The sequence below is a fragment of the Ambystoma mexicanum genome, chromosome 3q (genome assembly GCF_040938575.1).
Source record: "Ambystoma mexicanum isolate Mex_15411 chromosome 3q, UKY_AmexF1_1, whole genome shotgun sequence".
Classification (NCBI taxonomy): Eukaryota; Metazoa; Chordata; class Amphibia; order Caudata; family Ambystomatidae; genus Ambystoma; species Ambystoma mexicanum.
In genome coordinates this window covers 70,803,634-70,817,138 of record NC_090926.1, presented here as the reverse complement: position 1 = coordinate 70,817,138, position 13,505 = coordinate 70,803,634, and the positions used below count along the sequence as shown (strand labels likewise).

Below are 13,505 nucleotides of genomic sequence, written 5' to 3'. Positions count from 1 at the left end.
AATTGGTATGGCCTCAAAGCGCTGTAGGTGAACACCCTCTAGGGACCGAAGTCCAAGGTATGGGAAATTCATCAAATGAGTTTAGAATGTGTGTGTATTTTAGCCAATACAGAAGTATGTAGGGGTGGCCAACTCCCTATTAGCTACCCATGTTGAGCTTGCATGTGGATGGGTTCTGTAAGGTAGGAGTATGGGAGTGCAGGAGAGTCATTGTTTGTCCAGCTAGACCACATTTTTGTTGTGGGGGATAGCTGCATTCTTATGGCAGAGGTGTTGTGCGAAGTGTCTTAAAGTAGTGCATTATAGCAGATGCGTGCGGGTGGGTGGTCGTGCCTTCGGCTATCTTCCATAAGCATGGAGTGTGATACATGCCTGTGTTTACTGGCTCGTTTCCTGGTTTCGTAGATGTGGCGTGGATTCTGTCCTGTGGTCTGCTAGAGTTTATTGTCACGCTCACCTGATTCCCACGGAGGTGCAGGTCTGGCTTCGAGTGCTGATGCTTCTTCAATGGTGAGCGCAGGACTCTGAGGATGGACAGGTAGGGGCCCTCTACTCTGGCTTCTCTGGCTCGCAGGAATATTCCCCTGTGCGTGAAAAGGGAGTATTACCTACTGACGGAATAATGCTCAAGCCTCCCGCTCCCTTCCACGATTCCCCGTGAAGTCTCACCTTAGGGTCTGGAAGGATGAGTTCTCCATCCTGCTTCTGATGCAGGGGCGCGTTGAAACCCAGTTACTTCACTGGATTGAGGTTTGATGGGAGTTCAAATAAGCTTGACTGTTCAGGTAAGGCGCTGTAAGAGTTCTGTAGCAAGTTCAAAAGTTCAAGCTTAATAATAATGTCTTATTGCAGCAAGCGCTAACGCTTATGTCTTTTTTTCCTCTTAGGGGCCGGGGTCGGAATGCCGGAGATATGGCGCCGACCCGAAGTGAAACGTGCAGTTCCAGTAAATGACAGGTAAGTTCTGGATGAGCGTTCGGGTAATGTCTTTGCATTCGCTCATTCAATGTCTTTGTCTTTTTTCCCCATAGGGGCCGGGGTCCGGAATGCCAGGAAGCGGCAGGACCCGAAATGAAATGGGTATGACCCAACAGGTAAGTCTTAGAAACTGAGCTTTTCCTATTCCCTTCCTTCCCTCACCTTTATTCTTGTCTTTTTATCTCTAGGCTCTAGGAGTGGCTGCGGATCCAGATGATCGCTGCTGAAGATGGAGGTGCCCAGGAAAGGTGAGTGAAATGCAGTGCTGCAGCGATCGAAGCGAAATGCTTTTAAAAATGATGTCTTCCCTTTCAGGATCGTCGGTGTGAAGTCTCCGTGATGCAGCTTTAGCAGGTAAGGTCTTCTTTCTCCCCAATTCTCTCTTAGCAGGTGACCCAGGATGCTGACAGGCGTGGCTGAAGTCCAGATGCAGGAGCTGACACGGTGAGCGTCCAGCTGCGAGGAGCAGAACAACGCGAAGCGTGAGTTGCTGATCGGGCGTGGTTTAAATAGCTTTGGAAGAAGTTCCAGGTATGTATCCTTCCACCGATCAGGTATGTATCCTTCCCTGACCACACCCAGGTGGAAAGTAGTCCCACAGGTAAAGTAGTTCCATTCAGGCCTCAAGAGGGCCTGGATGTAGCAGCATGGCCTGCATCAGGTAAGTGCACATTGAAACACTTGAACACATGTCTAGCTTTATGAGCCTGGCGCCTAAGGCGCCAGGACAGGGGTCCAACATGAGCCTGGCGCATAAGGCGCCAGGACTGTGTCCAAAGGGCCCCAGCTTCGGCCTGCTGGCACTTCCCTGGGGGGAATGATGCCTGCCTCTGGGGTTGCTGGGTCGGACTCGGCTCCTTGGAGGTAGGCATCATGACATTTATTCTCTCCATCGCTTAGTACATTTCATGGCAGGTTCATTGCTGCTCCGGCCTACCTGAGAGGTGGTAAATTGCCTGAAGAGTGGCATGGGGTTGTCAGGATGCGGGGGAGGAGGCAGGTCTTGAGGGCCCTACAGCAGGCAAGGTGATCCTCCTCTATGCAAGCTAAGGGGAATTGTGGTCCAGATTGAAGAGGCTTGGACGGAGAAGGAGGATCCCCTATTCTTTTCGATTTGAAGGGAAGGATCACAAGGACTGCAGGGCCTGATTGCAGGTTTCTGTTTGGTTGGTATCGGTTGAGTTTCTGTTGAATGTATTCTGGGACTGTCTTATGGAGGGCACGGTGGGCGATGCACATGGCTTTGTAAGTGGCCCATCGCCCGACGCGGAGTAAGTGGAGGACACAGAGGGTGGGTGTGATGTGCTCTCTGGAGCCAAGGGCAGGAGGAGCCTAGCTGCAGTGTTGATGCTTGATATTAACGTAGTGTAGGCGGGAGTGGACGATAGCCATGATTGCAGTGACTCTGTGAGGGTAGGAGAGGTAAGGGAAGATGCGTGTGAGAATGCAGCAGTGTAGATATCAAGATTTAGACACAGAGTTGATGTGGTGTGAAAGTGTCAGGTCTGCGTCCATGGTGCATTCAAGGTTCTACAGAGTTGGATGCGGCGGGAGGATGGCCTAGGAAGGATGGCCAAGGGGTAGGTTGGTGGTCTGCAAGAGAGCTGCAATTATCAAAGAGGCGCTACGCCCTGTTGTGATAATTGGTCACCTTATCACCTCTTTGATATGCTAAGTAACGGGGGGTTAACCTTGCTGGCAGCACAATGTCCTGTGAATCGCTGATAGATCACAATAATGTGCCGGTCCTAGCAGACCTTTGGCCAATCAGTGATGTATTTATTTTCCAAAGTGATAGACATATTAACAAGCATTGACAGTGCCAATAGTTTTGGCGTTTACTGTTGTTCTTTGCATTTTGCATTTATAGGCACCAGGGTTCAAGGAGGCGAGTGCAACATTTTAAAGGAGGATGCGATAATTGGTGCAGGTGTGCAATGGAGTGAGAAGGGGAATAGAGCAAGGGAGTAATCCATTGATAGAGGGTGCGATGATGAGCAAGAGGAAATATGAGCGAGTAAGATTGAGGAAGAGAAAAAGTTAGTGTCAGAGGAAGGATGAGAGAAAAAGTAACGGCAGAGAGCAAAGGTGAGAGTTGGAGAAGACAGAATAAGGGGATAAGTGCAAGTGTGCCAGAGAGAGAGCGACAGCGCATGCGGAGAGAGAGAGAGAATGACAGCACAAGCAAAGGGAGATAGCATGTGAGGCGAGAGAGAGTGATTGCATGCAGAGAGAGAGAGTGACAGCATGCAGAGAGAGAGAGCAACAATGTGCGGAGAGAGCACAATTGTAGGAAAAATAGGTGATGCAGCAGCAATACAAGCCTTTGCCGCAGCAACAGCTAGGAGAGTGCCCTTCATTTTGTTGCTGAAAATAAACATTTTATAATATTGTTATGTACACCACATAGCTAAAAACGCATGGGGGTGCATTCATCTACACGTATGTTCTTGATTGGTCATCCTTTATTGCCTCCGCACACCGTACAGAATACAAGCATGTTAATTGGCATTTCTCAAGTCATCCATCACTGAATGAAGGCGCCAGGGCCAATGTCCACCCACATGGCCCAGCGCAACACAACAGAAGTCTGGGTTTGCCAGTTGATAAATAGCTTGTAATTTTTGCAATAACCGCAGCTTCGGGCACACATATGATAGGCGGCATTTCCCTATGCAGAATATCACCATATTCTATGTTGTCAAAGACAATTTAGAGCTGATGGAATCGTAAGCACATTGGGCATATGGTAGGTTTGGCACCAATCAAGGCTTGTTTGGAGGTACTTGATAAAATGGTGGAATATTTTAAATTCCCTGAACTCTTTTCAGGCCTAGGTATTGCAGCCATTGCATCTATCACCCTAGGTAATATGGTATTGACAACAGCTCCCAAGCAAAAAGCAGTGGAAAAGGATAATGGGCCTCATTACAAGTTTGCCATTCCGGTAACTACGGTACTGGCAAACTACGAGTTCTGCTTGCCGGCACCCGCAAGCAGAGCATGTCGGATGCGCCGGCACCATTCTGAATGGTGCCGGTGCATCCGGCTTCCCCACTCCCTTTGAGCTCAATGGGAATGGGGAGCATTTTTTACCGGCGCCCAGGTATGGGCAAATACCGGGTCCAGTGGGGCCGTAATGACCCGGTAATTACACATTCCCGGGTGCCGGTAAAATTCGCAAGTTCGGCGGTAGCCTACCGGTTTTACCTGCAAGGCTAACGCCGAACTTGAATGAGAGCCAATGTTTGTCGAATTCGTTGTAATTCCCAGATTTGTTTACCTGTTGACAAAGGTCCAACACATTTGCAAAAACTTGCAAAAACTATCTGGCTATTCACATGCAGCACAGCACACATGCTCTCTGCCTCACAGCAGTGTGGCACCAGCTGATTTATATGCCCCTCTTCATTATGCAGATGGCCGCTTCAGTTCCTCCCGAAGAAAGCCAGCGTGGTTAACACGGACCCGTATACTGTTAGATGCATCTTTGTCGTTCCATAATTACATACATTTCTAGTCAGCAACAATGGAAATATTGTCAAATATTTCTGGAAAAGCTCAAACTCTTTCTGAGGGGAGATCATATGGACTCTCAGCGACAGAAAACCTGACTACTTTCCAACAGCTTGATTTCACTAATGGAAAAACCGCCTCGCATATGGCTATCATTGCTGCTTAGACAAGCTGGAGTAGGCAATCCGTGTGAAATCTCGTCTCTGGAGGGTAGCGGGCCGCGGGACAGGATAACGCTGTCATGTTGCGCATGCGGCTGACCCAGTCGGTCTCCACCTTTATGTGGGCTGGCCCGCGTTTGGGCGCAGGTGAAGTGACGTTGGGAGTGGGGGGCGGGGATTGAGGGGAAGTTCCGTACAGTTACAGTTTCATGTCACGCGTAGAATGACGAAGGTCGTGGTGATATGCAGCTCTGTGTCTCCTTCTCACCGGAGGTGAGAGCTAGCATATCAGCTGAGCGCCGGGAGGTCCCTGCGCGCTCAGGTCCTCACAAACGATGGTCTGCATGAGGAGTGCTGGCTCCCCAGACAGACAAGGCCACATACTTTTCAAAAGCATCCGTCTGCATGTAAACCTAGAAGAGAACGCAAAACATTGTTCAACAACAATTAAAAAAAAAGAAAATCTTGTACTTTGCTCTTTGTATTTTTGCAGTAAAGTATATGCTGCTGCGTTTGTTCAAATGCATTAGAAAATATCAGGAAGTCACTGACTCCGGCTTAGCGGGGCTCTAGTAACATTATCAGTAGCTCAGCACAAGTGTTGCCTGCAGCTGTGCGGAAGCACAGCCCTCCTTGAAAAAATAAGGCCCCGCTGGTGCTTCTGCTATTTCATCGCCAAGCTACGGCAAGTTGCCATGCCAACTCCATAGACTGCTCCTGAACTCCCCTTTCTCCTTTCTCTTGTTCAGTACCAATGTTTTAGGCATTAAGTGGCGGTAGCGCCACCAAATGCGCCAAAACCAAAAATGCTTAGTGGGTGCCCTTGCCTTTTCCAGGGGACTCCGTACAGTGTTTTAAAAGAATAAACCTTCACTATTACTGAAAAACAGGATTCTCTTTTTTTTGTTGCTAGACATAGTGGGAACACCAGCATTCATCCCCAGGATGAGGGCAATACATAACCACAAGACCACTGAAAGGGCAGATAACTTGTGTGAAATGCCCCATTTTGAGACTCGGCTGTGCGTGGAGCTACCCATTTTTAGGTTTAAAAGATGTAGACATTTTAAACATTGCCAGCAACATTCAAGGTAAATCTCTTCACTAGGATTATTTTTTGGGTGTTGATGTTTAAAGGCACTTTCTTTGATTGGGAAAGACCAATTGAATGTATAAACATGTCCATTTAAGATCTGCTCACTTGCAATGTGATCACACCTCGCAGCATATTTGAAAGAGCAGAGCACCCGCTTGTTTTGTTAAGCCTTGTGCCCTGATGCATACAGTGCAGTGCACAGTGAGTTGCCTTCCGCACACACATCGGCATGCTTTGGAAAAACGTGTGTTCTCCCTGTAAACAGTAGACTACGAGCTGCACGTGCTTCCTTCAAGTGCATACAAATATGGGTTAAACCTTTAGGGCAGCCTCGCAGCAATGATTGATGTCACGTTGGCCTGCTGAAGAATAAAAGCCTTCACAACCTATTTCACACGTGCCTTTTCTATCGAAAACACGTCATTCAGAAAGCTCTGTGGAAGTGCAAGGAAACGGACTCGAGAGGGCTGGTAAGGCGGGTACAGCTGGGATGGCCAAAGAGGGCGATGTAAACCCCATCATTGCTTCTCATTGCAAATAATTGAGGGGTGTGTGAATGAGCAACTACATAACCCGTGTCAAATGCTACAAAGGAGGCGATTGCAAAGGTGAGCCCGGTCAATGCGCCACCTCTGTATTCCAAGGTCATACCATAATGGCTTTTCAGGCTAATTTATCAATCATGGTGGCCAAAAAGCACTGCACTGCCAGCTTGCACTGAAAAGAGCCAAGGTGATGCTAACGCAATCCGCACAAAAGAACGAAACCCCCCCTCAACAAAACAGCCATGGCTACTGTGCACTGCTTTCTGATAATATGAAGGCAGCGCTAAAGGCACGCACACTGTGTAAAAAAGAGTTACATTGGCCCTCATTCCAAGTATGGCGGTCCGGAAATACCAACGTACCGCCACCCTTTCCGGATCGCCATGGGGCCACGGATCCTCCCGGCAGGCCTGACCTGCTGGGTTTTCAGGCCCCTACCGGCATGTCTCTCACTGAAGCAACGACACTGTTACGTTAGCAGCAGTGCGGGTGCTTCAATGACCCAATTTCCATGGAGTCGGGGAGTAACCGTTACCGCCGCCATTTCTGATATCCCGGTGGCAGCGGGATATCAGGCGGCAGTAAGGGTGTTAGGAGGTTGCTGATAACCCACCACCTGGTGGCGGATTTTACTGGGACCCCGTAAGGTGCCCCATAGTCTGATAATATGAACGTTGTGTCTTTTGCATGAGCTCTGCACAGGCGAGTCATAGGCAGGAGTGCACATTCCGCCAGTGATTTGGTGGAGCCACCAGCAGGGTAGTGTTTCTCATCAGTATGCAAAGAATTCAAGGATACTGGACCACTTTCCTACAATTTGATAATACTTGTAGCCGAGGAAATATTGCAACAGGGACATAACAATGAACGCAAATGGATGGAAATAAGTGCTGTGGCCGCATTTTGTCCATTTGCGTTAATTTACGAAATACACAGCTTGTCTTATCCACAAAGGTGACCTGCGCATTTCAAGGGGACTGAGCAGCAGCGCAAATGATGCGTCAGCCCACCCTCTTGCATACATTGGTTTCGGCAGGGAAGTGAATTGGTCATCAACACAGGGACTGAATGGAGACGGATTATGTAAGGTCCATGAAGTAGGATTAACCACATGAGGACCAAGCTCTGTCCTTCCTGTCCTGGGCTGTACCACTATAGATGTCATTTGCCGTGGACCACGGTCCACAGCATTTTCCTTGTAATTTTACTTTATTTGTAATTTAAAAGTACAACTTTGCAGAACAAAAGCTGCTTCGTGGTGCCACAGTGGTAGATGGGGAGGAGGATGGAGAAGATGAGATAAAAGTGTGCTCACAGGGGGGAGGAGGAAATACAAAGATACCATTAGCAGTGGTGTTTAGCAGTATCGCAGGTCATGCCAGTGCAGGATGATTGACGGCTTTCCAAGTGAAGCGCAGAGGCTAGTCTTTAAACATAGGCGAATATTTAGTCCCCAGCCTGCAGAATCATCTAAGCCTCCAATGACAGGCAGAAGATACACGAGATGCAGCAATGCACAGATTCAGAAAAGAGGATGAAAATAAGGCGGAACCCTGGCAGACACACGACCCTGTAGGTGACAGTCATGCTAGCAGCAAGGATGCAGGTATTGCGAGAAACACTGCACTATACATTACACTGGGTACATGGGCCGAATATCACAGTGGCTTGCCCAGTTCTGAAAAATGAAGCATAGTTTAGAAAGCTGTTGGTCTTAATGTGCACTACTGCACCAGATCAGTCCATCCATTGGGAAGTAGTGTGGCAGTGAGAAGAGAGAAGGTTCATCGTTTGTGCGTCCCTATACAGAAGGAAGGACGGCACTGCTCATTGTTACTCCCCACTTGGCCCCATTGATACACAACATCCTATTTCTGAGAGTGGCTCCCCAGAAAGACATCTTTGGGGCCCTGAGCACACGAGGTACATGTGCAGAGAGATGTCGCACATACAGTGCATACGTGTGCATGCTGTACAGCATGGGTCTGCACCATTTAGCTCTCCGCCTGATTTTGACTGTGACTCCCGTGATCCCTCACCATGGACTTTGCAGATTATGGCTGATAGGAGCTGTAATCCAAAACATCTGGAGAGGCATAGGTTGCACACGCCTACAGTATAGGAATGGAATATATTGCAGGCACGCTAAAGCGCTTAACAACAGTTGCCATGGATGTGTGGCGTTGTGTCCATGGCAGTGGAAGCGAGGGCACATGGTAGAGCAGCAAACTCTCACTGTCTTGCAAATGGTGTATCAGTGATAACTGGGAAAGGATTGACACTTTGAAGATAACGAAGAAGCAGACATTCCCAAGGTGGTTTTGTCAGGCCACCATATTATAAATGATTGTCAGGACCTATTTTTTATTTTTTTATTTTATTGGATATTTGTAAGGCGCCTATACACAGGTGTTTCCACATGCCACAAGGCTGGATGGGGGAGGGGAACATGGGAATCATAAGAATACAACAACAAAGAACAGAGAATCGGTTATATTGGCTTTGTGACAATCCTACCGTTCAAGTGCATGGCAAGGTGATAAGTGAAAGGGGGCGGGGGAACAGGGAGGAGTCCAAGAGTGGGCTACCCCCACGGGTGAGGTGCAGGTAAGTGCTGGTTAGACCATGGTGGCAAGTGCCAGGGAGAAGAAAGGGGTGGAGAGTGCAGTGGACAGGAGGACTGGGTTGGGATATTCCAGGAAAGGGCGCCTGAGGGCAAGTGCTGGCAAAGGATGCTGGGAGGGATGGGTGTGGGGTGGTCTGGTCCCTATATGACTCTGAAGGGACCAGGCCCTAGTCATAGTGGCAGGTGGACAGTTTAGCACGGGATGGGGAGAGGGAAGGAGGAGAAGAAGAAAAGGAAGGTCTTGAGAAGTTTCTGGAATTTAAGAAGGTCCGGCACAAGTCTGAGGTGAGGAGGGAGACTACATCTACAGGTAGGACGAATCCAAATCAAGAAAAGAAACAAGTTTCCTATGTGCTACTGGGTGACACTCTGGCCGTCACTGTGTCTACATAGTGCATGATATATCTGGAAAAAATACAACAATTTTCAGCATATATAAGTCTGTGTGTGTCCCCATACATACCACAGTGTTACAATGTGATGGGGCAGTTATTACTGTGCATCTATGTATGTATAGAAGAAGTACTGCCAAAAGGATCACTATATATGGACATGGCTCGGCTTTTGCAAGTATGATCTAATTCTGTAGGAATGATTGTAGCTCTTTATCCCTCGGTTTGGTTCCAGGGCATTTGATGAGCCCGTTGACAGATGCAGTGAGCTTCAAGGAAGAGGCAGGCAACTTTTCCATGCTCCATCGTGAATCTGAGAGAACAGACCATTGCATCGCCGGTAAGTTGATGGTACAGTCTACTCCATTAGCCCGCCTTCACGTCTTCTTCACTGAGGTGTACTGTGGATTTTGCATAATAGAGAAACTGCCTTGTACAGAAAAATTAGACATATTTAATAATGCATCAACATGTTTCAAAGTGTTGGCCTTTTTTTACACTTCCCTATTTGTTGAAGATATGATACAATGGTTAAAGTGTCAGCGCTGTCAAAAGGTGGAATGGCTTCTAACCTCTGCTATGCTACCTGGAGAGAATGGTATGATCCTGGGCATGCTGCGCTGTTTGGAGAAAATGGTATGATCCTTTGCATGCTGCGCTGCTTGGAGAAAATGGTATGATCCTTTGCATGCTGCGCTGTTTGGAGAAAATGGTATGATCCTAGGCATGTCAGCACACTTGAAAACAGAGTGATTCCAGGTATATTGAGCCTTACATGACCTTGTCACTTTTATGAAATGCACAAAATGCAGCATGAGGACAAGGCATTAAAGGTCCTCTCCTAGCCAATGCTCTGTACAACCCTGAGCAGAGGGTGGCGGTTTATCGTTACCTTACTATTCCTGGCCAACGTAAATCTAAGTAATGGCAACTGTTTTGTACAGTTGTTGGACAGGCAATTGATAGGTGCTGCCATTTTATGCACGCCATTAGCCACCTGTTGCAAACCAATGGTCCGGTGGAATCATCATTGGCCGTGAATGTCTACGATTTGCTCTGCGCTTGCTCGTGGGACGGCAATTACGTTTCTATTCAAACATTACATTGATCAGAGAGTCCTTTTTTTTTTACACCAACTCTGTAAGTGTTGTATATATCCAAGGAAACAAGAAATGGATTTGTCACTCAAAGATGTGCCACTTTGCTGTTGCCTCTTTAGAGTATGAACCAATACTGAGTTCATTGGCTGAAGCATGCAGGTTCTCGGAGAGCTTAAGAGAAAGAGGAACAATACCTTTGCTGTAAATTAGAAGTGTTAAGTATTCGTGTCTTTAATGAATTATTCTTTTTAGAAACATGGCTGGTATTTCCACCATGTTTTAGTGTTTGTAGCAACAAGGCCTACGGATGTGCTTATTGTGTGAGAAACACCTGTCATCCCGCAGCACTGCAATGAATAATGTGCACTGCTCGAAATTAAAATTGAAGTTTCCCTTCACGTGGAATGTTCCCCCTTTTCACCATCACTGGTTCAATTCCTAGTATAGAATGCTGATGCAATTGTTAATGTTCAGTGATGGAAATAGTCCATTCTTAACATTCCTCTAGCAGGTGTGTGTATGTGTGCTTCCCACACAATGAAACCATGAATGCCTCTAGCAACAAATTAATACATCTTGTGAAAACATAATGCATGCTTCCTGTAAAAAACACGTCACTTTCAGTACCGTAAAGAAAAATGTTATCCTGAACATCACTCATCAACATTGCAACACAAAATGTGTAAATTAACGAACATGTCACCTTTCTATGTTACGTTTTTTTTTGTCTACATCTCTTGGTTATCAAGTTGCACACAGAACTTCCAAAACAATTTTTAAAGCACGATTTTAGAATAACAAAGCAACCCCGTCAGTGAAGTGCCATCAAAACTCAAAGAAAAATATCTGCTACAAACGTAGGTTAAGGAAAAACAAAAGGAGTGTCAAAAGGAAGCTATGCGCATAAGGAGAAATCATGACCAATATATAGACCAGTGAGTAAGCGAGAGGGAGGGAAGAGAGGGCAACTGAACAAGGCCATTGAATGCTTATAGTGTTGATTGTCTCGGTCACCAAACCACTCCCTGCCATTTCTGCAGTAGCATTTGGGAATAAACCCTCAATACAATAAAGCTCGGTTTTTACTACCACAATCAAGAGTCGGGAACAGTATCAGCGAGAAGGATCAGCAGCACCACACATCTGCAGCCCAGATCTCATCTTCTGCAACAGTTCCTAAGCTGCAGGTGTTCACCAGTATCGGGCTTTTATTTTGCTACACCACTCTCAATTCACTGATGAGGTCACCAACTCCTTCCTAATCTCCAACAGCCTCTACAGCATTTCCTTCAAAGACTTGCTCAAGTCTGGAAAAAAGAGACTGTGGCGACACTGCAGTTGTAGAGATGTCACCTTCACCACTTCCCATAATAACATCATCTCACTGTGAGGAAGGCATGGTATCGAGCCGTAGACACAGACACAATGAATACAAGTTTTGAAAACCTTTATTTACACTGTTGATTGGGATGGTAGAATTCCTAACTGGTCCTAGCTCTAAAATGGGAGTAATCTCGACCATTAAAAAATAACAAATACGTCCAAGTCAGTCTGGTCAAAATAAAAAGGCATATACTAAGAAAACCTAACCTTGCCCTCCTTCTTAAAATATCAAATATGTTAAGGGAATAGAAAATGAAAATAGTGTCTCAAAAGGAAATGTTAGAAAGGCTTCAGCACCAACTCCCTTCCCCAGGTTCAACCCCACAGGGTATAGAGAGTCTCTCAAAAAACAAAGGATTCATGGATGGCACAGTTCTGTCAGTATTGCACACTTTGCCTTCCTGGTACAATTCAATATTAGGCTTTCAACTTCTGGTAGTTCATTCCCTTCTTTAGGCTTTGCCCGCCTTGCCATCAATACTCAGTTCATATATTCGCAATTTGTAACAGTTCTGCACAGGCTTCCCTCTGCCGGGCTCGAGCCTGTCTCTCATTTGTAGACGTTCCCTTCCCCACGTTTTATCTCATATCTCTTTTCACTGTTGAACATTTGCGAGACTGCAAAGAATTTACATAGACCTTTGACCCCTCTTTAAACAATCCTTCAAATTCACAATCTTCTCTTGCAGCACTAATACCTCTTGGTACTTGTAGTTCTTATTTTTTTTCACTTGCCTTCTTGGCACTTTTCCAAAGTTCTTATATTTTACTTTTGCCCTCTTGGCATATTTCACAGTTCACAAATGTCACTTTCCTCTTATTCAAATAACAGGGGGGGTCCTGGGAATGCCTCTGTCAGACATTAGTCCTGGTTACGAGAGCCTTTACCCAGAGTCCCAAACATATCAGTCTTTGTCCAAAATGCAATTGTCCTCTGAACAAGAGTACCAAAAGCAACCCCAAACACGTGTTTCGGTCTGGTTGGACCTAATCAGTAGGGCGGAGCTGTGCCTCTCTAAGAATAGTGAGCAAGGGTACACGCCTGGATTCCCCTAGTAACTCAAGGTGAGACCCAAAGTTACTTAAACTATGCAAATAACAGGGGGGGTCCTGGGAGTCGCTCTGCCAGACATTAGTCCTGGTTATGAGAACCTTACCCAGAGTCTTTAGCTCACTATCTTTTACAGAGGAGAAATATTGCAAACATATCAGTCTTTGTCCTGCCCTAGGGCTGTCCAGCACCAAAATTGTAGGCAATTGTCCTCTGAACAAGAGTACCAACAGCAACCCCAGACACGTGTTTCGGTCTGGTTGGACGTCATTTTATTCAGCTTTCTGTTTCCTTTGATCTCCACCTGTACTCTTTCAAAATTCATAACATTTCACAGACACTTTCGAATGTGCGACTTCCTCTCGTGAGACCACTCTGCTACTCTGTATCCTTGTCTTTCAACACTTAGTCTTCGTCCACGTTTTATCGGCACACGCGCAACCTTCAACTTTCAAATTACAGTCACTTTGAATTTAACATCAACCAGACTTTTGTTTCCCTCGATAACTCACCGGCTACGTTAATTGGATTTCTTTAATCTCTTTTCTGCAGCTCAAGGTCGTTACAAATGCCTCTTATACTCCTCCCCAACTCTGCCGTTCACCCGCAAAGATCACAGGCTGCTTCCTGGCAACGTGAAGGTTTCTTTCCTCTGCT

At 46.5% G+C, this 13,505-nt stretch overlaps 1 protein-coding gene across 4 annotated transcripts in view; it reads left to right on the top strand.

Moving 5' to 3' along the window:
- LOC138582147 (zinc finger protein interacting with ribonucleoprotein K-like) overlaps window positions 1-13,505 on the top strand; it is a 205,258-nt gene that overhangs the window by 173,464 nt on the left and 18,289 nt on the right. For all 4 annotated transcript variants that reach the window (XM_069653175.1, XM_069653174.1, XM_069653172.1 and 1 more), the window contains one exon: window positions 9,550-9,654. In XM_069653175.1, the coding sequence (XP_069509276.1) occupies window positions 9,550-9,654 (105 nt within the window). The remainder of the gene's footprint in view (window positions 1-9,549; window positions 9,655-13,505) is intronic.